Below are 26,315 nucleotides of genomic sequence, written 5' to 3' on the forward strand. Positions count from 1 at the left end.
CTGAGGACAGAGGTGGTCTTTTGGGTAGCCTGGTATCAAACCATTAAGAGCTTTGAAGATCAATTCCAACACCCACCTGCAAACTGACAGGCAACCAGTGCAGTACCCAGAACACCAGAGGTATGTGCTCTCCGAGTGAAACTTTGTTTAATAGGTGCATTCTGCACCCATCTTCATTCTGGTTGATTGCTTTGTATTTTGTGGATTGTGTTCACTGGTGTGGATGGGTTGGTTGTGATATTTTGTTTTATCTACATCCTTTTAAATGTATGCACCACTGCCTAGAGTTATGGACAGACAATTTTTTAAAAACAGATAAATAAGTTGGTATTAAAAAATAAATAATTCCTTACTGAAGTTCCATACAATCAAGCTAACACATCCTACCATTATTTCCAGCTCAAATGACTGGCCCTCACTGGGCCCTATGATGAAAAAACAAGGTAAAAGGACTTTGCTCGTGTAAAAATGAGCTATAGCACATTCAAGTGTTGAAGACATTATCATCCCTAAGAAGAGTTTGAGTAACCAGGCCATCCCCCTAGCCAGACCATCACCAGTTATTTCTGGCTCTACCAGGGTTGACAGGAGTAGTAGACGTAGCTCATTATTCCCACTACCTATATGGAATCATGCAGGCCACAAAACTCTTTATTTGTGAGAACAATACTCCATTCTTCCCCTTGCCCCAGCATGTTCACCTGAGGGACCCACCACAGAGATCCCATCTGCGATGCACTGTGTGGTGGGCATGAGGCGCTCTTGTATGGGCTCTCCTCTGCTTTGCTGCCCGCACACTTGTGCAGCAGGAGGCATTATTTCTGCTGCCTTTGACGTTATATGCCTGAGTAAACTGCTCCAGAATTTAGCCCTTAACGGTGAACAATCCTAATTTTAGGTTCAAAGGTATCACCATCCCACCCTTTAATGGTCAATTGGCAGCACTGCTACAGACCCAGAAAAATCAACATTACAGAAAATGCTGAAGAAACAATTTCCAAATCATTTTAGCATCCTCCACTATTCCCTTTCCTATGCAATAGCCTACAGTTTGAGTCTATGTCCCAGACCTGGACCCGGCCAGACGGTATGGTAATGCCACCTACCTTCAACTGCAGAAAGGTTCTCGGGACTGCTGGAAAGCAACACCATCAGGAATCATAACATTTTGCAAAGCTTTTATAAACATTCCTAATTCATTAAATACTACACTAGGACAACCTTTGGACTGAGAGATTCCCATATGGGCACATACATATACTCTGAAACACCCCCCCCTCCACCCCCGCATCCTTAAACAGAACCACACCACATGTCCCTCTGGCACACTGAATGAGTGAAAATCCTACACGTTTTAGTTTGAATATACTTAAGCAGCTGCTCAAGAAATATATTTCACAGTAAGCTCAACTAAACTGCTGATACTTCAAAGGTTAGCATATGCGTTATTTATCATCAGATTTGTAACTGAGTTTTTGCTCAGTTCCAGCTGCAGATTCAGACACTGCAATACTTTTTATGTAACGTAGTAAAGAATATTAAAGAGATGGTTACATTTCACTGTGGATTTAAACAGGAAGCTGGAGGGGGCTGGTGCTACATTGGCAGAGTAACTTACTGATGTGCTTTTTATAGGAGTCCTGAAAAGAACTCCTTCAAAGTCTGAATGAAAACCAGCCCCATACACTTAAATAATATCTGTGTAACAGGAATCAGTTATGCTAGACCCTCAGATATTCCAGCCAGAACTCAGCCTAAGACTATCTTGGCACTTCAAGTAAGAAGTGGAGCACCCTCAACACTGACTTCTTAGAACCTCCCAGAATGAGGCTCCTTTCATTCCTACAGTGGTAGTATGAAAAGTTAATCAGACTGTGTTTTGTATTATTATTCCAGTGAATGCATGTACAGAATACAGGGCCAAACACAAAATCCCTAGTCATCAAGGACAGCAGAGGCTGACCCGGCACATTATTATCTTCTGTATACCCGTTATCTGGAGGTGTTATTGCCTGCAACACAAAAAGTTTGTGCTAACAGCCCTTCAAGCAACATGATGATACACATTTAACTGTCCCAGTGCCCACTTTCACATCCTTATGCTGAGAAGTGAGCACTCTAAGGGAAGACATTTGTTGCTACACTGTTTGGCAATGTTATCAGGGTTTTACTGGTGCCAATTTTAATATGCTCCTGCGGAAAGCAGGAAAAATGAATTTCAACACCACACACATACAAAAAGGAAATCTATTACCTTTTACTTTAAAACACTAGCCAGGTTAACAGAAAGCAACTGGGTTCTGGGAAAGGAAAGAGCATTCAGACTGAATCACAACATAGTAATTAGGGCCAGTAGGTCATTAAAGCCACAGCTGTATAAACTAGGGGCGTAATTAACTTTCTATACTGCTTTTACACAACAGCATTTCAGTTTCTTCTGTGAAGGGGGGGGGAATCAGTAATATTAAAAAAGAAAAGAAAAATAACCTCTGAAATGCCAATCAAGTGCAGCAAACCATTGTATATTTTGCCAGGGGGAGGGAAGCATATAAGAAGTGTGTTTTTCTAAGTATGAAATACAAAGTACTACATAAGAATTATATTCATGAGATGCAATCAGAAGGTTTGCAAGCTGCCATATAGTGGCTGTTGGGTGAGCTTCCTGTATATACAGTTGCAAGGCAATTACTGTTCGCTGCAGAAGGTGAATACAAGAAAATGAAAAATTATACACTAGCATGAAACAGTTACAATACCTCATTTAAAATGTAGGCCTAGTGAACAAGTTACAGGGCATTAAAAGGAGCAACTGCAAGACTTTAATTATAAACTAGTTCCTACCGTACAGTAGTTTAGAAAAATCAGCCGCTTCCAAGCTGGCAATTTCCATATATAGCTCTGCTGCTGTTTGAAACAGACAACCTGTAAAGTTACCAACAACAGAAGAGGACCTCATGAAATGCTCAAGGACCCCAGTGTAACCTACTACTGTCCAGTTCATTGATGTGCTAATGTGCTAAAAAAAAATACTCCATATTCAGTTGAGAAACTGAAAAGGAGAGTAATCTACAAATGGACACTTACCATGGGGGAGGGCGGCGTGGGAGGGGAATATGGGTGAAGGAGGCAAAAATAAAGAGAAGCTGGAGCTGTATTTTTAATCTGAGAAAAGTGCTAAAATCCTGAAAAGGAAATCATGCATGTGGATAAACAACAACAGAATCACACATACACGCATAGCAAAGCATGGGGCTTCTCAGCCACTTTTCATCAGATAAGAAATAACAGCATCAGCCAAAAACAAAGGTACACTGCTGAATAGTTGCTTGATGCATGCGGGTTTTGCTGCTGGCCAGAGGGGACATGGTGATTTGTAAATCCAGGTTTGAATTATATTATTGTCAACAATCCAAACTATAACAGCAATGGTCAAAATATTTGTTTTCTCAAACAGGATTGGCAAGTCTGTCATGGGTGCCAATACTTAGTTCTCTCTAAGTAAGGGGGGGGGGAATTAATTTTAAAAACTCAAGACATCTAATGATATGCTCAGCAGTCACATTCATTTTGGAAGGCATTTTTAGAACTGCCTTCTAATTGGCTTAAGGATCATTTCCAAGGTCTGACTTCTTAATTGGTTTTTTGGAGGGAGGAAGAGAAGGAACATGATGCCACCTCTCTGGAAGTTGCCCCCACTTAAACCCATTTCAGAATCCTTGTAGAAACTCCAAATCTATAACCTACCATCACAGACATCAGGCAAGAGTAATAGGCATAAAAGGCACCTAATTCTGTCAGAAAGAGAAAATCTACTTGTCACTGACATCAAAAAGAAAACTACACACTTATGCTACAAGAGATGTCTACATTTCAATGATGCTTTGTCCTGAAAGAAACAAGTTTGAAGTACGTGAAAAGACAAAGAGGAAAAATGGCTGTCTGCTACTTCCTTCCATGTCAAATAAGATGCTTTCAAAGTGTATTATAACTTTAGTGTACTGTAATGAATTTCTAAGGGATTCCAATAAAATAGATGTTTATTCCTATTCTTTGGAGTGACCTCACTTAGCCCTCGTCCAGACTAACCCGCGGCATCGGCGGGTTAAAATCGATTGCTCGGGGATCGATATATCGCGTCTAGTCTGGACGCGGTGTATCGATCCCCGAGCGCGCTTACATCGATTCCGGAACTCCATCAATCCGAACGGAGTTCCGGAATCGACGCGGAGAGCCGCGGACATCGATGGCGCCCCGTCCAGACTGGTGAGTATCTCGATTTTAGAAATTCGACTTCAGCTACGTTATTCCCGTAGCTGAAGTTGCGTATCTAAAATCGATTTTAATTCCTAGTCTGGACGTGGCCCTAATCTTGCAATACTCCTGAGTTGCAAGGTCTTCTTAACTTCAGTATCCCACAGGAAGTCATTAGTTATGTTCTATTACCACCCTTGTAATATTAGCAGCACAAATATTGCCTGTATTGATCTGGACCCACATACACTACTGAAAACATTGCTTCAGATTAAGATATGAAATCCTTACTTGCCAAGAGACAGAAACTACATTACAATCTTGTATGTTAGGCACTACAAATAAAAGAAGTGGAGTATATCAAAGGACACTATCATGTAGCTTTTTTTATAGGGTAATATTTTTAACAAATCCCATTTTCTAATGCTGAAAGATTTTTACCCTGATCTTCTTCTGTTGAACTTAGCATAGATTTGTTTTCGCTGTTCTTTAAATGAAACATTTTTACTTTTGTCAAACAACTTAGGGCTTGTTAACACTTGAAACTTGTTTCTGATTAAGGTAGAATACAAATTTAAAGTGTGATAACTATTCCTGAAGAATAGCATAACTTCCAGAATAAGAGCATCCACACACACAGTTAATCAAGGACAGTTAATCAGGAACAATTCCATGTGTCCTTATACAGTGCCTTTTGATGCCAAAATGTCTTCCCTTTTGTACTAATGTCACGTACGAAGACAATACAGTCATGAATAGTATTAACTGCAATTCAGAAGTCAGGAGTTGGAGCCTGATATACAGTGTTATGGTCGGTCCCACAAAAATACAGAATTTATTTTTATTCTCACTAATGAAATTGTAAATTTTTTAATAAATTAAAATTGGGCCCTGAAAATATTGACACTAACAACATCATTTTCTTTTTATATATTTTGGGCCACATTTTTAAGCCCATTTTTATGAGCAAAGGAACACGCTCCCCTTCAAGTGGCTGCTTTTGCACTGAAGACACTGCTCTAACAGGACTTTACACATGCTCAGCATCCTTAAACATTTGCCTGTCTTTATTTTGAGTGTACAAATGGCTGTACCAGCTATGCGCCTCTGCCTTCCTTTTCGGAAGTTGTGGCCTTCAGCTATGTTCATGTAGTTTTCAGCTACTCCTTCCAGGGAGTCAGGTATGAATGAACAATGTCATCCACACACTATCAATGCTTCAGTGCATGTTAAAGAATCCCTGCATCACTACTACCATGGCTGTCAGCCTGTGGGTAGTAACCTTGAGGGAGGTTGTCTGAAGGTTTTGATGGGGCCTCAGGTTTGCTCCCTAGCCTCTGCCCAATACTGGCAGAACAAGAACCGCACTGATTCTAGGAGGCATATTCAGGAGGCAGGGCAGGAAGCAAAGGAATCAGTACTTGAGACAGATTTAAGATTGCAATCCCTGTCCACCTGCAGCACAGGAGAGAACTTACCATCCCTCCCAGCAGGCAGAAATGGGTAAAAGAAGGAACTCACTTTTCCAAATAGCCTAAGAGGGCAAGGAAAAGAGCTATAGGCCTGGGTTCAAGACAGCCCAACCATTAGCCCCATGAAGTATCATAGGAACAAAGGGCAGACTAAACTAGCGTATCTGGGAAGCTGCGGGTATCTCAACCGATCTGATACATTTATAGTAGCATTATTTTTAGCTGTGCCCAGCTGGGGGCAGTGGAGGGAGGAGCAGACACGACACAAACTATTTATCAGACAAATGAAGGAGGCCAGGGGAGGAAGATGCACTTGGGAGGAAGATGACTGAGGGTCTGGGGACAGACCTGCAGGAGAGAGGAAGCTTCCCTCTGTGGCTGATGACCTAGCCAGTCTCCCCACAGAAGAACTGGCACAAAAGATCTTTGATGTGTCTTGTAGGGAAAAGTGATGGTTGAATATTGCATTCTGGGAAAGATAAGGATGGAGACCTCTAGTCTCATGAACATGCTCTGTCTCATTGTCCTAATATCTTTTTTTTACATCTTTGGTTAGACCCCGAAAGATATTTACTGTAGGCAATAATATCAGTTTAACATGATCTGTAGAATACCTGCTGGCTTCCCTGTCATAGAAAGTGTCATGTAAGAGCAATATATGTTGCAATTGTTCACATCAATGCTCTGAACTCATTCTGTCTTTTCAGAAAATAAAATCAAGATCAGTTTTTGATGACACCCATCACCATCTCCTTAAACTTCAAAAGGAAATGCAATAATGACCCATTAAGCAGTAGTATGACCCTTGCTTAGCACGGGATTACAAATCTCATCCTAAAACTTAATCTCAGAAATTGTCATGTCCACTTAAGGTGTTCAGAGGACGTTAGAGCCTCTCTTCCCTAGAATTTTGCACACTTAAATCATTTAACTTTGAACTAACCAACCTTCCTCCATTTGAAGGGGGGGGGAAACAGTCTACAAATTTTAGAGCTAATAAAAAATGACAACATTTGTGTCTAGCATAATTACTGACAGATTCCAATTGGAAAGCTGTTGCTTTTATTTTAATTTTATTAAAGAAATGAACAAAGGCTACCCAAGGCACCACAATAAAATTACATTAACTGTAAAATTACATTCTTAATTCTTTAATCTCACTTGAGGCCTCAAGCTGTTGCTATGTCCAATTACCTAGCTAACCACCTGTCAGAATTGTAAAGCTAGTTTAACATTACCTCCAGGACAGTGGTGTGCCCTATGTTCAGTCAGGTCTGCCAGCGAATCGAAGTCCTGCTGACAGTTATCGCAGGTGTAAATTGACTCATCCTCCATGTCTTCATCTTCCTCATTTCTCTCTTCCTGACTCGTCACGCTGTTCCTCTCTTCCAAGGCCCGGCTGTCCTTCACCTCATTCTCCAGCTCTCCTCCTAGGCCTCCTGCCAAGAAGAAGAATATACTCCACTGTAAGTTTTAGTGGTTTGAGGAAAAAAATTTAAAGAAATGGTCTTGCATCTGTTAGATACATTTAATTACCCAAGCTCTCACTTCACATTATTCCTGACACTTCTCATTATATTAATGTGGTTTTTGTATCATGCAGTGTAACAACTCTCAATTGTGTTCTCTAATACTTGGAGTGAATCCTCCAAAGATACTTTCTTCTAATCTTCTTTAGTGTGTGTATGGTAGGAACCTCTAGGTCTCCATCATACCAACTGTGACGTTGTGCAGTCTATATGGTTTTATAAAAATTTAATAAGTGAATATAATGTAACTGAGATATGCTTCATGCAAAAGGTCTCTTGTAAGGTATCATTACAAAGCTTATAATCTACTAAGTATAATCATCCTATTTGTATAAATGTACCTCTCTTGTATCTGAAACTAGAAATATGAAATATAACTCTGAGGGCCTACTGTAATTATGTAAAGTGTGGGCCATTAATGGTGGTTTGGAATCTTGATGACTCCCATTAACTAGGCCCATTGTCTGCAAATGGCTGTGTTTTACCTGTAAGTCTTCCTGTAGACATGTGTGCTGGCAAGTGGGTAATGAAGTCTTACAGTGACATGTTATCATGTCACCTGAACTGGAATCCATCTTTAACCTGGTGCCTTTCCATTGAGAAGGAGGGAATGGGAACTCAGAGAGGGACAAAAGGATTCCCGCCTTATGAAAAAGATATATAAAGGGGTGGAAGAGAACAAAGGAGGAGAGGAGCAATCATGAAGAATCCTCTAGCTACCACCTTGCTGGAGGATTCTCTGCACCTTGAAGTCTTTAAACCACGATTTGAAGACTTCAGTAACTCAGACATAGGTTAGGGGTTTGCTACAGGAGTGGGTGGGTGAGATTCTGTGGCCTGCGTTGCGCAGGAGGTCAGACTAGATGATCATAATGGTCCCTTCTGACCTTAAAGTCTATGAGTAAGCTGGAACAAGAGCTGTACCAGGGGAAAGAATTGTGCCCAGGCCCGGAAGATGTCCAGTCTGAGGGAAAAAAAAAACTTACTGAAGCATCTCTAAGGGTGAGATTATTTGTATTTAGTTTGATTAGACATAGATTTGAGTATTTTATTTTATTTCTCTTGGTAACTTACTTTGTTCTGTCCGTTACTACTTGGAACCACTTAAATCCTACTTTCCGTATTTAATAAAATCACTTTTTACTTATTAATTAACCCACAGTATGCATTAATACATGGGGGAGAAAATAACTGTGCATATCTCTCTATCAGTGTTATAGAGGGCAAGCAATTTATCGGTTTACCCTGCATAAGCTTTATACAGGGTAAAACGGATTTATTTGGGTTTAGACCCCATTGGGAGTTGGGCATCTGAGTGCTAAAGACAAGCACATGTCTGTGAGCTGTTTTCAGGTAAACCTGCAGCTTTGGGGCAAGTAATTCAGACCCTGGGATTTTGTTGGAGCAGATGGGAGTGTCTGGCTCAGCAAGACAGGGTGCTGGAGTCCTGAGCTGGAAGGGAAAATAGGAGCAGAAGTAGTCTTGGCACATCAGTTGGCAGCACCCAGGGGGGTTTCTGTGATCCAACCCATCACACCAACCTGTTAGCATACCATCATTTGAAGCAGATTCACAGCACATTACAAACTTGCAAGATTAATTATTGACTGTTAAGAAAACTTAAGTGCTGGATTTTAATTCTTTAAAATTCCCCCTACCCCACCACCCAAAAAAACCAATCTTCAAGCATCACCAAGAAAAAAATATCTGTTTTAAGGCCTCCATACCTATTTATCTTCTGGTATGTGAGTAGTTCCACTAGACCTGAGCTAACCTAAGTCAATTTGCTAGGCAGACATGCTTTGAATTCTAGTTGTCGGGTTAACATTATAGTATTTGATATTCAGATTTCATTGATATTCTTTATTTTAAACTGTGATCCAAATTTAGGAAAATGGAAATTTTAAGGGAAAAGAATTTGTTTTCAGAATAAACTGCAAGTTTAAAAAAGAGATATAATTATGGGCCTGCTTCTCTTTTCACTTATACCAGTGTAAGTCAGGATTAAATCCATTGCCATCAATGGAAATGACCCAGTGTAAAACTGGTCTAATGGAACTAAGAATCAGCCTCTCCAGCTATACAGTGTCTTTAAATACCAAAATGCAGTATGCAAAGAGCATGTTCAAATAATGCTATTAGACTGGTTTGCCTATTTTCCTCTTTGCATTCATCTGAAACTGTTTTAATACAGTGTGTGGACTGTAAAGAATCATTATAAAACTGAACCTGAAGCACAAACTGCCATAAAAAACTGAATTCACAGAATCTTCTATTAGAAGTTTCAAGCTGTTCATTGTCTGAACTGATATGACAGAAGCTAGTTTGTTAAACAGGACTGAGGGTATCTCTTCTTGAACCAATTGTTTAATGAGATGTTATAAAGTTGTTGAGTTGTTTGTTTTTTTAAATTATGAAGGAAATACCAGTGATTACACAGATAAATCGTTTCTCATATGGGACTGGATTCAAAGAGATTAATGCCAACCAATATTGAAAAAATGAAACTAAACTGAGAAATACAGTTTATTCAAGATGAAAGCTAGGAACTGTAAGCACTTCAATCCATATATATATATAAAGTTAGTAGGGTTCTATTACTGCCATCCATTGAAAACACACATTTTCAAACATCTGCACTGAACACAATCGTGTAAATCAACCGGTGTAAACTGTTCTGCAGTTTTCCATGGAGCACTCATAGCATGACATACCCTTCAGATTGCACAGGAAATATTAAAAATCAATGCTTTTGCTTGTGGTGCATGTAGCATCTCTCAACAATTAAATGATCTACACATTTTCAGGATCTTTTGCTGTCAGTTTACACAGATATTTGCAATAGAAAACATTCATTAAAAGCTACCTATTATATTCATCTAATGAAAACAGATCTACCACTAGTGCAGCGGTAATGAATTTAAGGGTTTGGTAACAAGAAAAATTATTCAGCAAGTTCTTTACATTGTAAGCCATTGTTTGGACTATGTTAATTCAGTAAAGTACTGTTCTCTGAATCGCATACTTTACAACCTCTTTCTTTAGTAACAATGTATTGTAGGGGAAAAAAACTACTTCTGGTCCTCTCTGAACTGGTACCTACCCAAATAATAACTTACATTTAAGGCTATGATAGCTTTGCTTTACCTAACACATAATTTAATGTATATATTCAAATCATCATTTTCATTTTGTCATATTTATGTAACACATCTTTTTACAATCTCTCATCCCAGACTTGAATCACAAACATTATAGCTCATTCAATATCTTTAAACCCTGTATGTCTTGTAGAGTAGATAGTTAATAAATCAGAATGTCAACTCTCCTAGTTGTATAAGACAGAAACCTATAAAAATAGTCCAAGTATATAAATCCAATTTAAAGAACTGACACATAATTCTGTTCTGACTGCTAATGGCAAACTTAGAGAAAGGCTTTCTAAAACTGGCCTTTCCAATGCCAAAAAATAAGAAGGGCTTGGGCAAATTAGTGGCCGTTCCAGAGACCTATACAACACAGCAGAGTAGAAGTGTTTCCTTTTGACAGTCAGCTGATCTGGTGAACATATTGCAACAAATTCATCCTTGATATAACTCCAATAACTACATGACTGCACCAGGGATGAATTTGCTCCCCTCCATCCAACAACAACAAATAATTTAGCACACTACTTTCGGAAAAATAATTTGTACAATGTGAGGTAAGACAACAGATTTCCATCTGCAATTGTATAAAAAATTGTATAAAAATATTTTTATTTCCTATTAAAACAGAAAATTTGCTCCACCAAAAGCAACTTCCAAAGTTTCATTACTAGACATATGTATATGTAACAGCACAGAAACAAATCTTGTACAAATTGAGGTATTTAGCAGACGAAAAATTGCTCAAAATTGAGATTCTGTATTCAAATAATTGTACTTGTGCATGATTCTCTCCATCTTATTGTCAATCTCCTTTGAATGTTATCTTTATTAGACTCTTCTTCCATGCTACATATTTGATTCTTGCTTTAGAAAGCAGGATCTACAGCAAGCACGATGGACTAGAAAAGCATGGTGTCTATTTTTTGAGTTAATTTCATTTACATTGAATATGAATATCAGCACGGAGGACCTCACTATCACTGACAGCTCACTTTTTTTTTCTTTTAAAGTAAATTTAGTGCCTGTGAAAGGTGCTGGGCTGATAGACTTGGAGGCTTTTCTTTGGAGAGAGGTCTTCAGCGAGCGTCAAGTCAAGCCAAGTTCAGCGGTAGCACACGTTGCCCTATCAATGTGTCACAACCAAGAACTAAAGAACATACATATTAGGAGTGTGATAGTTACTCCTGCCGATTAAGTCTTTGTGCCTCTGCAGAAACTGTCAATAAGGCTTTCATTGGTGGTGCTTTAGATTGCTGTGCATTTTGGATATGGCCACATAACCATAGGAAAATGGACTGAGAGCATCAACTCATTTCATAAAAGGAAGCAGTCATCAAATATTATTTTTTGGTCACTAACCAATGTGGGCTGATCCAAATACATAAGCTAGTAATTAAAAGCTTTGCATCCTGCTCCATGTAGCCATACTGTTAACTCATTCTTTAAGAATGAGTTTTCTAAAGACTGGCTGAGTTTCTTACAAGTTTATAGAATAATATGCCTAATCTCAAGTATTGCTACATGGATCCTAATGGAACAAATTTCAGAAGAGACACACCAAACATTCCATTTTGACTATTAAAACTAAGAAAAGTTACAAAAAAAATAACTCACAAAAAAGATTGTAAGTCACCATAAGTAAAAATTATGCCAACCTAATGGTTACCATCTGTGACCCAGAACTGGGAGCAGGCTCTAATTCTGACTCATCAAGCTGGTAGTGCTAAGGAGGCACTGTCGTCAGAGGGATCAAATCTGTACAACACCAAAGTGTCCCTTCAAGGCTAGAAATATACAGTAGAAAGGGCTATTTGTACAACACTTTTGTAGAGCCTGGGTAACAGCTGCACTCGGGAATGGAACATACCAGGAATAAAGAGGGGGTGGAAACCAAAGAGTGTCTCACAAATGGCCATAGAGACCATTCTGCTTACCTGTCAGAAGGCTCAGTTCCCCAGCAGATATGGACAAGACAGCATGAAGTAGTGGTTTGATCAACAGGCGTCAGGAAACCCACCCTGTCACTAATTCTGTCTGTCTTGGGCCGGTCATTTAACCTCTCCATGCCTGTTTGTCAGTCTATAACATGAAGATAAGCACTTCTCCACCTTTATAAAGATGCTTTGAGATCAGTGAATAAAACATGCTATCAAGTGCAAGTTTCATTATTTGCCTGAGCGGTAAATATTTACGATGGCCTTAGAGCTTGAATTGCTTAATCTGATTAGGACACTATTACTTATGCTATTGTATATACTGTAAAAAAAATAAATAAAAATAAAAAAATAAATCACACTTACTGATATATCCAGGAATTCCCACAAGGTACATATTATTGAGAGGGTAGCATATTAACACTGACATACTGTTACCAAGCAACACCAGGACAAATCTGTCTGTAGCACAGAGGTTATGTGGAAAAGTCAACACAAGAAAACTGCTGGCACTGGTTTGTTAAAATAAATGATTGCTAATTAATTCTAATAAAAAAATCTTTGTGTTTCACAGACATGCATGCTAGGTACAGTTAGCATACCTGAGCTGCAAGTACATAGGATACTCAAAAAATCCACATACTGATGATGAAAGAATCAAGGTTGAAATTCGTAACCACTCATACTCAACAGTGTCTCCAACAAGATACTGAACAGACTACTGAATGTCCACATGACTGAAAGCAACCATTAGAAATGGTTGCTTTCAATGTATTTAATCACTTGGCTGCATAACTGAAGTAGAGGCTTCAATTTGAATTATCAGCCTTGAAAATATAACTTACTATACCTAAAGTTACAGAAAACAGCCAGTTTGTATTGTATCAGGTTTAAAACGTTTGCTGTGCATCTACACACTAATATTATACCCTACTATCTTAATGACAGTCTGGACAATAGTGTCAGTAAAATGTTACTTTATTTGCCACTATGGTTAGTGTTTTCAGTGAGTCTTAATTTTTTTTTTCAATAAGAGATGGTTTATTTTCTAGAAATAAGGCTAGTACTTCAAAAATAGAAAAGGCCAAAATATATCAAGTGGCATGCTGACCTAAGAAATACACCAAGGAGAGGAATTAATTAAATTTGGCTTATTTGAAATTAGAATTAGTATATAATTAATATAGTGATGTGTAGCATGTGAACTGTTCATGAATTTTTCTGTTATGGAAACCATACAATTTTTAGAACTGACACTTTTAAAATAAATTACACAGGAGGAAATCTTGGCCCCATTGAAGTCAATGGCCAAACTCTCATTTGACTTCAATGGGGCTGGGATTTCACCCATTATATTTTGTATGTTAAAAGATTACCTTTTTCTTCTGTGTTTGTACAAAGCCTAGCATAATAGGGTCCTGATCCTTGACTAGGGTTCTTAGGCACTATAATAATACAAACAATAATAAATAAAAATAAAAGCTATGGGCATTAACTGGCAGCATACAATTAGAGACACATAATGATGGGTCTAAATCCCAAGAGGTTATGAGCACCTGCAATTGGGAAAATAACATCGCGGGGCACAGACTATCCAATAAATTCCTGGACTGCATTGCAGACAACTTTTTATTTCAGAAGGCTGAAAAAGCTACTGGAGGGAAGCTGTTCTAGACTTGATTTTAACAAATAGGGAGGAACTCGTTGAGAATTTGAAAGTAGAAGGAAGCTTGGGTGAAAGTGATCATGAAATCATACAGTTTGCAATTCTAAGGAAGGGTAGAAGGGAGTACAGCAAAATAGAGACGATGGATTTCAGGAAGGTGGATTTTGGTAAGCTCAGAGAGCTGATAGGTAAGGTTCCATGGGAATCAAGACTGAGGGGAAAAACAACTGAGGAGAGTTGGCAGTTTTTCAAAGGGACACTATTAAGGGCCCAAATGCAAGCTATTCCGATGGGTAGGAAAGATAGAAAATGTGGCAAAAGACCACCTTGGCTTAACCACGAGATCTTGCATGACCTACAAAATAAAAAGGAGTCATATAAAAAATGGAAACTAGGTCAGATTACAAAGGATGAATATAGGCTAATAACACAGGAATGCAGGGGCAAGATTAGAAAGGCAAAGGCACAAAATGAGCTCAAACTAGCTATGGGAATAAAGGGAAACAAGACGACTTTTTATCAATACATTAGAAGCAAGAGGAAGACCAAGGACAGGGTAGGCCCACTGCTCAGTGAGGAGGGAGAAACAGTAACAGGAAACTTGGAAATGGCAGAGATGCTTAACGACATCTTTGTTTCGGTTTTCACTGAGATGTCTGAAGGAATGTCTAACATAGTGAATGCTTATGGGAAGGGGGTAGGTTCAGAAGATAAAGTAAAAAAAAGAGCAAGTTAAAAATCACTTAGAAAAGTTAGATGCCTGCAAGTCACCAGGGCCTGATGAAATGCATCCTAGAATACTCAAGGAATTAATAGAGGAGGTATCGGAGCCTCTAGCTATTATCTTTGGAAAGTCATGGGAGACGGGAGAGATTCCAGAAGACTGGAAAAGGGCAAATATAGTGCCCATCTATAAAAAGGGAAATAAAAACATCCCAGGAAACTACAGACCAGTTAGTTTAACTTCTGTGCCAGGGAAGATAATGGAGCAAGTAATTAAAGAAATCATCTGCAAACACTTGGAAGGTGGTAAGGTGATAGGGAATAGCCAGCATGGATTTGTAAAGCACAAATCGTGTCAAACCAATCTGATAGCTTTCTTTGATAGGATAACGAGTCTCGTGGATAAGGCAGAAGCGGTGGATGTGGTATACCTAGATTTTAGTAAGGCATTTGATAAGGTCTCGCATGATATCCTTATCGATAAACTAGGCAAATACAATTTAGATGGGGCTATTATAAGGTGGGTGCATAACTGGCTGGATAACCGTACTCAGAGAGTAGTTATTAATGGCTCCCAATCCTGCTGGAAAGGAATAAGTGGGGTTCTGCAGGGGTCTGTTTTGGGACTGGCTCTGTTCAATATCTTCATCAACGACTTAGATGTTGGCACAGAAAGTACGCTTATTAAGTTTGCAGACGATATCAAACTGGGAGGGATTGCAACTGCTTTGGAGGACAGGGTCAAAATTCAAAATGATCTGGACAAATTGGAGAAATGGTCTGAGGTAAACCGGATGAAGTTCAATAAAGACAAATGCAAAGTGCTCCACTTAGGAAGGAACAATCAGTTTCACACATACAGAATGGGAAGAGACTGTCTAGGAAGGAGTACGGCAGATCTAGGGGTCATAGTGGACCACAAGCTAAATATAAGTCAACAGTGTGATACTGTTGCAAAAAAAGCAAACGTAATTCTGGGATGCATTAACAGGTGTGTTGTAAACAAGACATGAGAAGTTATTCTTCCACTCTACTCTGCGCTGGTTAGGCCTCAACTGGAGTATTGGGTCCAGTTCTGGGCACCGCATTTCAAGAAAGATGTGGAGAAATTGGAGAGGGTCCAGAAAAGAGCAACAAGAATGATTAAAGGTCTTGAGAACATGACCTATGAAGGAAGGCTGAAGGAATTGGGTTTATTTCGTTTGGAAAAGAGAAGACTGAGAGGGGACATGATAGCAGTTTTCAGGTATCTAAAAGGGTGTCATCAGGAGGAAGGAGAAAACTTGTTCACCTTAGCCTCTAATGATAGAACAAGAAGCAAAGGGCTTAAACTGCAGCAAGGGAGATTTAGGTTGGACATTAGGAAAAAGTTCCTAACTGTCAGGGTAGTTAAACACTGGAATAAATTGCCTAGGGAGGTTGTGGAATCTCCATCTCTAGAGATATTTAAGAGTAGGTTAGATAAATGTCTATCAGAGATGGTCTAGACTGTATTTGGTCCTGCCATGAGGACAGGGGACTGGACTCGATGACCTCTCGAGGTCCCTTCCAGTCCTAGAGTCTGTGAATCTATGAATCTATGCAATTCCCATTGATTTGCAGTTGGGAGATGCAAGTACACATTTCCTCTCAGGATTTAGTCCATAGAAATTAGTGATGGAAAGAACCTTTTAGGCAATTTCAGAATTACAAAAAGAAAGGGGCAAATAAAATATCGCTCTTTTTCCTGTCATCATGGTAAAAGGCAAGCAAGGTCATTTTGTGCTTGTTCTGATACATTTTCAGTACAATTTTGCAAGGCGAAGTGCAGCATTATTCCCTATAGCAGGAGTTCTCAACCTTTTTCTTTCTGAGCCCCTCCCTCCTGCCCAACATGCTATAGAAACTCCACAGTCCACCTGTGCCACAACTACTAGTTTTCTGCATATGAAAGCCAGAGCTGGCATTTTAGGGGCTAGCAAGCAGGACAGTTGCGTGGTGCCACATGCCACAGGGGGTCTCGCAAAACTTAGTTGCTCAGGCTCTGCCTTTAGCCCAAGGTGGCAGGGATCAGGGCCCTGGTCTTCAGCCCTATGCGGTGCGGCTTCAGCTTTCTACCCTGGGCTGCAGCAAGTCTAACTCTGGCCCTGCTTGGCGGTCCCCCTGAAACCTGCTCGTGGCCCCACAGGGGGCCCAGACTCCTGGTTGAGAACCACTGCCCTATAGTATATTATCTAGTACTATGTGCAATCTAATTTTAAATTCCTCAAGTTGTGGGGCTTCTATAAAAAGTATGTCTCATTATAGTTGATAATGCATTCACCTTCTAATTGCGCAACACTTCTTTTGTAAGTAGTTTAACCAGACACAGGTACAAATGCTTACACTTGACAAGTTATAACAGCTATACATGTAAACATATGCACACCACAGAAGTCACATTGGTCACTTTGAAAATATGAAGAAAAACAAAAAAAGGCCAAGATACTGACACCTCTAGTTCACCAACATCTTAGCAGAGCAGTCACACTGTGATAAGATGGTCACCACCCTCTTAAGCCAACACACACAGGAACACAGCTTCCTCCTGGATTTGTCAGAAGAGAGGACCCAAGTCACATGCACTGAACAGAGGACATGCCCTTTATTAAGGAGAATCTTAGTATCCTGGGGCTTCCAACGGCAGACAAGGAAGATCCAGTCCTGCAGAATTTCTTTGTGAAGGAGTTCCAAAACTCCCCCACCAACCCAATATATGCAATAGTACTTTAGGACACACCTTCAAAACCCACCATAAGGTGAATACCCAGAGGGCACATTCACAGCAACATATCCATATCCATTTGATAAACACAGTATCTTAGTAGCAGCACGCAAAAAAAAAAAAAAAAAAAAAAAAAGGCCTTGCCAACATTTAAAATATTTTCTGAATGTTTGTCCAGAGATGCAGACCAAGTGGTTGGAGAAAAAGTCACAGATGAAAAGATTTATAGCCTAAGAAATGGAAGCTTTGGTGTTATAACCAGCCAAACTGATGGAGCTAAATTAATCCCTGATGTAACTTCACTGACTTCAGTGGTATTGCACCAGAAACGAATCTGTCCCATGTTTTACCAACAAGGCAAAACGTTCCCATTTTGTGATTTCATGTTGGCCAGTGAACTCTTAAAAGCAGAAGAAACTTCATGTATAATTTTAAAAAGTGGGCACAAAAGAAAAACTAAGGGTAAAAAGCCTAATCTAAAATCTTATTAGTAAGTGTTTTTCTATTGTTAAATGTCAGTTCAGGGTCTGTGTTTGAATTAACTGTATAAGTTTGTTATCTTATAATATCAGAGACAGCTTTTAAATATTAACAGAGATGCCCAAAATTATCTGCAGGTTGTAGTCCAAGAACAATGAATTTGGGCAAAAAGTTATTAATATTCCCCAGTTAGAAAGAGCAAACAAATCTGAGGTTAAAGAATGTAGGCAGAGAAGTTTCTCATTTGCTGTATATTCCCAGTGAAGCATGTTTTTGTAGCTTTAAGATCGTTTTTAAAAATCCTTTTAAAATACTGAAATCTTTATCATGTGTATGCTTGTATTGTACCTTACAACTGTACATATACAGCACACAAGCTGCAGTGAATGCACTTGTTAGTAGTTCTACTTTGCTATATTACAAAATAAAACTACACCTCTACCTCGATATAACGCAACCCGATATAACATGTATTCAGATATAATGTGGTAAAGCAGTGCTCTGGGCAGGGGGGACGGACTGCGCACTCCGGCGGATCAAAGCAAGTTCGATATAACGCAGTTTCACCTATAATGCAGTAAGATTTGTTTGCTCCCAAGGACAGCGTTATATCGGGGTAGAGGTGTATTTCAAACACGCACAAAAAGAAGTGAATGTGTTGGTTCACAAGACCAAGTTATGTGGAAAAATAGAAGTTCAATCTGAGCATTAGGTTGAGGCAAAGGCACTCTGTTGATCTCTACTACATGCTAACTGGATCAAAAGCAAGAATGTTTAGGATTTTAAAGTGCACAGCAGCCTAAGTCTTTCACACTCAGTGTCAATACACCATAAAAAAAAATGAAACAGAAAAATGGCTGAAAAAACAAATGAAGACCACAGAAAAGATAGCACATGAAATACTGCAGCAAATTGCAGGCTATGTCAAATTGTATGGGACCTATATATTAAAGATGTCGAAGCAACTGAAATTCAGGTTTCTATGCAATCCACTCACGGCTCAAACAAACACTTCTTACAGACTTAGAATTCTGTGCATCAGTTCCTCTCCTCTCTCAACAAGAGGAAAAAACAATCATAACACAAAAAAATTATTTGATTCAGCATGTAGTTAATGGTGTTGGCCTCCTAAGACTTAAAACTTAATAAAATTGAACTCACTGCAGTACTGTAATGAAGAACAGTAGGATAAGGCTACCCTTGAACCATGAAAATTGTATATTGTTACCTCCTTGTGACCTCCTAGGGCTATGGCCATTCCAACTTCTCCAAGCTGTCATCTGTTTGATTCTGACAACAGACTGTCCAGGCAAGCAAGAATGGTGCTATGGGAGTTTTTTTGGAAGGGCAAGGATGAGGACAGCCTGCTTAGTGCCAGATAACTCTTTCAAACAACAATACATTGAATTAGTAATGCAGACTGCAATACACTAACCCAACTTAAAACTACTATATGAAGTGAGTTAGGTATAAAATATGAATATATATAGTATTCAAAAGCCAGTGAATTTCAGGTGGTGTGTATTGTATCAGTGCCATAGCATTTCATATCATAATAGTAATCACCACAATATGGGTTCTGACTTAACATTTTAAATATATAAACTTTTCCTTTTAACTTCATAGTGAGGGGAAAAAATGCATATTGGGCTCATGGGTAAAAAGTAATCACCACTTATGCATTTAGTGGAAAAGAATGCGTTTTTAAAAGACTATGTTACAAACTAAGCATTAAAGTATGAAGATGAAGGTGGCTGTTTATGTCTCATGCTCTACAATGTGACAACTAAACAATTTCTATCATTGTACTTTTTGCAAAATTCTTAGTTGTGAGGTCTCCCTGCTCTTTGTGACAACCTAAATTTAACAATATTTTGAGGGCACTACTTTAAACTTAACCATCTCATTTATAAATTATTATCAAATTAGTAACTTGCAATATAAAGAAAAAGCCTGAGAAATGGCTATTTTTAGGCAAACGGCAAAGTGGAGGTTCTCCAAAACACAAAGTATGTCTGGCTGGATTTTTTTTCCCCACCACCAGTACTCAGCTAGTTCCACAGAAAATATTTGTTTTTCCTATGTACGCTTCTCTTCTGTTGTACAAAATAAAGAAAAACTTTGGTTTCATTCTTGTCTTAACTCACTTAGATTTGAGAATATATGTTTCTAAAATTCTAATTGCTATTGCCAAAAGATATGCTCTAGTTCAAACAGGAATTATTTTGGGTAAGTTCTATGGCCCATGTCACACAGAAAGTCACACCAGATGATCATCGCAGTGGTACCTCGTAGCTGTAGAACAGTGTTTATGAATCTTTGGACAAGAGTTCTATATATCCAGTAACAGAAAAACTTAAACACTGAAAATACACTAAAGTAATGTTTGAAAGTCTTAGATGACCTTTCTGTTTCCTAGGGAGTTCTGAGTTGTCTGTATATTTCAACAGTGAACCTCTTGGGGCAAGTACAATAGGTGAAATTCCCACTGACTTCACTCATCATCTCAATGTATTTGCAAGCAATGTCAGTGCTTAAGCACCAGAATGTGCATTTGTGAATACTTCTTTGGACCTTAGCCTCATGTTTTGGTTTACTGATTTTGGTACATGTATGTACAGATCCTGGGTCCAAGCTAAAGCCCTCTGGAGTCAATGTGATTCTTTCCACTAACTTCAGTGAGTTCACAATCAGGTCCCATGGGCAAACACACATACAAAATAACTTCCTGCAACTTTGGCTTTCTTGGATTTCAGGCCATCCATGATATTCTTTAGTCAAGATGTAGTATAAACCTTTGATGCTAATTTTGTATTGATCAAACTGTCATTTCATTTTCCATTATAGCAGAAATCTCCTATAGGAGCACTCAGAATAAGTTTCTTTATTCTGTCTCAAGTAATGTGTCACATTTAATCAGTTTTTTGTTTCATTATTGCTTAAAAATTAGAAACCAGTTTCTTTGCATCTTTATTGCATTTTTTTAGTTTACTTACTGATAGGTTATTAAACTTGGATATTTTAGACACCCATAACATACAAAACAAATTCTTCACTGTCTCTAACCAACTTTAGCATTAGCTTTTTTATAATTTTTAGGTTTATCTTCACTGAAAGACTGCTCGTAATTATTGCTCATGTTCTCCCCAAACACTTATGTTACTAAAGTGTGAAATGTCTTCTAACACAAAGACAGATCTCTGGAAAGTAATTACAAAAATGCATTCAGGGGCAATAATTCTATATTAACTGTCAACTGCATACATCTCCTGAAAAAGCACTTGCTATGAAGGAATTATTTTTGTGTGGCATTTGAAGGCACTGAAGGCAAGAGAAAACTGCAATACATTAAACCAGAAACTCCAACTCCCTCATCAAGGGTCAATTTATGTTTAAATCATTATCCTGAAGTCAAACCAACACCTACCTGAGTGCCTATTGTAAAGACAATTTCAATACAGGTACAGCCTGGATGCAATTTTCCATTTACAGTGGTACAATTATCATCCCCTTTTTTAAAGAGTTCTCTGAGTAGCTTGTCAAAACAGGTATATCCAATCATTCAAGGCTTCTCTTAACTGCCGGCTGATGTCTCCAAAAAGACCTGTTCATGATTTATGAATATTAAAACTGCCTCACAACTGATCCTGCACATTAAACAGGTACCTGAGTCATTATCAAGAAAAGTGTGAGAAAATGTGTTAATACACATTGAGCAAACCTGTTATCCTTTAGGCCAATCCTTAGCGAGGCAAATCCCTCATGAAATTAAAGGGTGTTTTATATGAGTAAGGAAGGTAGGATCTGGTACTCAGAGCTCCACATTTCAGTGAAAGGGTAAAATGAACCCCCAGATAACAACATGATCACAAATATACCTAAAGATGTTCATTTAGTGTTAACCAAACCTGCAGGGATTATTAAAACTAAACAAACAAACAATAGGATTAGCTCAAGCTTTTCTAATGCTTGTTCTGGAGCTATTTACGTTTTATTATATTATGCTACAATGCATTCCTGAACAACAACAACAAAAAAAAGCATCTGAATTATTGTTTATTTGTACAGCACTAACAATGTGCTGGTACTTTGCAAAGTGAAGCAGGGCATACATCTTATCAGTTGTTCAATATTTGGTAGGTTAGTTGGATATATACGGAGATGTGAGTGCTTCCCTGCCAGGAGAAATACTGTTTATGGAATTGTTGGAAGAGAATGTTTAAAAACTGGAACAGTGGGAGGAGGGCAAGGCTGACTTGGTCATGCTAAATGTTTAATTGCTATGCACTATCCTGCTTTAGATTGTCCTCAGATTACGGATTTCATTGCCTTTGTGCAGGAAACAACTGTGTAAAGTGAGCAGAAACTCTGTAAATTTGATGCATGGCACTTCTACCACTTCTCTATCCCTCATGGAAGCAGCTCAGTATTCTGTCCTCTTAATCCATGGATCCGGAAAAGGTAAGGGAGATCTAACCACAAGCCCCTTGCTTGCCCCTGCTCTGTCACCCAGCTCCACCAGCTCCTGACTGCCCTTGTAAGCATGCCTCCAATTCAGCTACTATTCACTCCTCCTATCAAGGCTGGGTGTGATTCTGCAGCCTGCAGTGCAAAGAGGCCTTAGGCTGCATTAACCAGTGTTGTGTTCCTCGGCCAGCTCTCCTGCCCTCCCGTAACCGCAGGGCTAGAACTGCTATCAAGGTGCTTCTGCTGAGCATGGGGGAAAAGAAGAGAATCATCCCATTGGCAAAACTTCCCTCTTCCATGAGTAAAGGGTTAGAGTAAGGCACCCCATGTAATCTAATCCTAAAATGTTATGGCACTTCTTTATATCAACCTGTCCAAAGCCCATTGCATTAATAGGCTCTAAATCAGCACCCCATCTGTCTAACTCATTAACATTAATGTGAGTTATATGCAGTCCAGTAAAGAAAAACACAGACTTTGGAATATACACCACTACCCCGATATAACGCGACCCCATATAACACGAATTCAGATATAATGTGGTAAAGCAGCACTCCAGGAGGGCAAGGCTGTGCGCTCTGGTGGATCAAAGCAAGTTCGACATAACACGGTTTCACCTATAACGCAGTAAGATTTTTTGGCTCCCAAGGACAGTGTTATACTGGGGTAGAGGTGTATTTCAATGAAAATACCCTGTAAAGTTCTTGCTCCTCTGGTTTTGGCCTAAAGAAAGGTACTCCAGCTCCAGAAATGCCCTAGCATGAAGACAACTCCATCATGACCTTTTTCATAATATCATCACTACCACAAAGGAGTAATTCTAATGCCAAACAGCAATTTGCTCAAAACCTCACAGATCATCAATGGTATTCAAAATAATGAATAATAAATATGTACTTATTTGTAAAAACTGCTCAAACTATCACATGCATGAAACTCTCAATTCATTTTCTAAAGGTATTTGATAGCTACGCAACAGATTATAAAGCTAGCGTTCCATCCTTCTGCAGTTTCACATGCATTATTAATGATTTTTTAAAAAAACTTTGAGGTAGAGGTAGATATCTATATGGCTTAAATCTATAGTGCCTTGAACAGATAGAAAATTCAAATGATTTAATAAAATTCATATGTGGCTTGTTTTAGCAGCTGCATATCAAATGGAAAAATAAGATATTGACCAGTTCTCCTTAGAATATCATCTGTTAGTAATTGCTGATTAAAATAAATCTGTTGATTAAAAAAAAATTATAGTGTAATTTACCATTACAGACAAAACATGGCTGCGTCCATAAGTGTTTTCAAATCCCCTTAAACATATCCAGAATGTTGGTTCTGTATTTAAATATTTTGCTACGTCAGGTCTAAAAAGGGAAATTGCTCTTTTGGTCTCTGGATTTGGGCTAGAATGTTGCCTTCTGATCTTTATAAGGGCCGTTATTGTAAGCCTAACCCTTAGGAATCTCTTAGCAGCAAACTTAGTAAGGTCCTGATTCAGAAACACACTTAAGCATGTGCTTATTCAGGATGGCATTTAAGCACATGCTTAAGTTAAGTATATGTTTAAAAGCTATCATGAAGAGGAATGCATCTCTTAATCAAAACCTACATGATTTTTGCTTCTGTTTGTTAATTTTTATCGATAATTTATATTTGAGTTTTAAAGTGTCAGTAAATGCAACCATAAAATGATATGCAGTCATGAAAGAGCTATCATATTCAGTAAAATGGGAACAAAACTAAGTTATACAATTAATATTAAGGAAAAAGAGAAAAGGAACAATAGAAGAAATGAAGCCTAAATGCTGCCTAGATCATTCTCTACTGACAATGACAAATGTGCAATTGAATGCATATGGAATGGACTCTGCCTCTTCTAGTATTATTATTATGATGAATGGAAGTTCTTCAAACTTTGAGAACAGACATTCAAAATGTATCCATGGCACCCTATTTTCCCCTATACTCTCAAGTAAGACTCCTGTTGATGTCAATGGGAACCTTGCCTGAATATGGAGGCGTAAATAGGGCCTCATCATGTGCACCTGATCTGACTCCCCCCAAAGTCAATGGATAACTCCCATTCACTACAAAGGGTGTTGGATCAGGAGAAAAACTTGCTTGGCCTTCTCACTGCAGTACTGTGTAGTTAGACTAAAGTTAAAATTTTCAAAGTATCTAAATGATTTAGAAGCCAAAGTCTCTTTTTTGAAAGTTCCTTTGCTGCTTAGGAGTCTAAGGCTTGGTTTACACTTAAAATTTAGGTCTACATAGCTGCAGCACTCAGTAGTATGAAAATGCATACCTCTAAGTGCTGTAGCTATGTCAACCTAACCTCTGGTGTAGACGCAGGTAGGCCAGTGGAAGAATGCTTCCGTCAACCTAGCTGCTGTTGCTCTGGAAGGTGACAGAAAAACCCCTTCTGTCGCTGTAGACTGTGCCTACGCTACGGGGTTATGCTGGCACAGCTACAAGGTTGTAGCTATGCCACTATAGCCCCCTTAGTGCAGACAGGACCAAAGTCCCATTGAAAGTCAATGAACAGTAGCAGAATAATATATAGCTGAAAGTCAATCGGATTCAAACTCTTACACACCTACATGGTTTTTGAAAATGGGACTTAGACACTTTTGAAAAATTTACCTAGATCACATGAGGCGTGTATATTATTGTACAAAAAGAGTTGATTCAGATACAATTTCTTGATGTTGGTATTTAGAGCATGGTACAAGAGTTCAGTTTGCTCTTTTTTCATATTCATTAACTTGCTTAGTAAGATTTTTATTTCAACCAGAAGAGAACAAGGAAAGATCGTGCATCTCTTCTTATGTAGGTTAGAAAAGCATTTAAAAACTGAAAGCCATGCTATCAGAAAGCCTCACTTTTGCAAAAAGCATTGCAGTCCCAGTAATTCTGGTCAACCTTCCTTACATAAGGAAGAGTAATGTCCATTTCTCCCTTATCCAGCAGCTACTCTTATGACAGTCATGTTACACACCAGTGCAGAAATCAAATTAGCAGCAAGCCCCAATGAGTTTCCTGCCATTTATTGTTCCTCTCTAGCCTTTTCCTAAGTTTTAAATACAATGTATTTTTGGGTTACGGATTGAGCTTTATTTCCATTTTTAACAGGCTTTCAAATAAAAATTAATCTTCCTCAACTTTCTCTTCGAATTTCTTTCCTTGATAACAAAAATCTCGAGTAGAACGTGTTTCACTTGACAAAGCCGTTAATTCTGCAATTTCAGATAATTAAATTGAGTAAAGCAAGTATTTAAAGATGAACTAAGTGAAATATACTTATGCATGGCTCATGCTGTTAGAATTCTGCTCCATGTTATTCTGGTACTGTTAATGTATTAATATGGCAAAACCTGATTTGCGACACTAGTGAATAAGGAATGTATTGTTTTTAATAAAACTAAAAATAAAAATAAAAAAGTTTCACTATGGATTGTGAATGAAGCTGCAAATGAAATAAACTAATCCCTCTGAATGAGCCCTCAGCAGTGCACTTCCTGTATCCAATTGAAACCTGCGCGCAGGATTCGTACTTTCTTTGTGTTAACTAATTTCTGACAAGAGGCTTTCAGCTATTTATTTCTAGGATAATAAGTTAGCTGCAACAGTCCTCGAGTGTGGTGATCTTTTTAGCAGTGATAACACTTCCTCTTAACGTGTTCCTTGGTTCTTTTTCCTAACGGTATGTGGTAAAGGAAGTGTGAAAAGGTATTTAAAAGAGTTAAAACTAAGGCATTAAAGTCCTGTCTCCCTTCAACTCCTCCTCTAATATTTCAGGTCTTGAGAGCTAAAACAGTAGGCAGTATACAACATGAAGTAATTGGCAGAATGCTAAAAACTTGTGCAGGGGGGCTTTTTATTCTTAAAAATAAATACATAA

At 38.5% G+C, this 26,315-nt stretch overlaps 1 protein-coding gene across 4 annotated transcripts in view; it reads right to left on the minus strand.

Annotated features, from left to right (window-relative positions):
* ZNF423 (zinc finger protein 423) overlaps positions 1–26,315 on the minus strand; it is a 333,988-nt gene that overhangs the window by 214,785 nt on the left and 92,888 nt on the right. For 2 of the 4 annotated variants that reach the window (XM_050922512.1, XM_050922510.1), the window contains exons 3-4: positions 6,962–7,162; positions 2,842–2,922 (exon numbers count right to left, since the gene is read on the minus strand). In XM_050922512.1, the coding sequence (XP_050778469.1) occupies positions 2,842–2,922; positions 6,962–7,162 (282 nt within the window). The remainder of the gene's footprint in view (positions 1–2,841; positions 2,923–6,961; positions 7,163–26,315) is intronic. The other 2 variants (XM_050922513.1, XM_050922511.1) reach the window with 1 other exon arrangement.

The sequence above is a fragment of the Gopherus flavomarginatus genome, chromosome 14 (genome assembly GCF_025201925.1).
Source record: "Gopherus flavomarginatus isolate rGopFla2 chromosome 14, rGopFla2.mat.asm, whole genome shotgun sequence".
NCBI classification, from domain to species: Eukaryota; Metazoa; Chordata; order Testudines; family Testudinidae; genus Gopherus; species Gopherus flavomarginatus.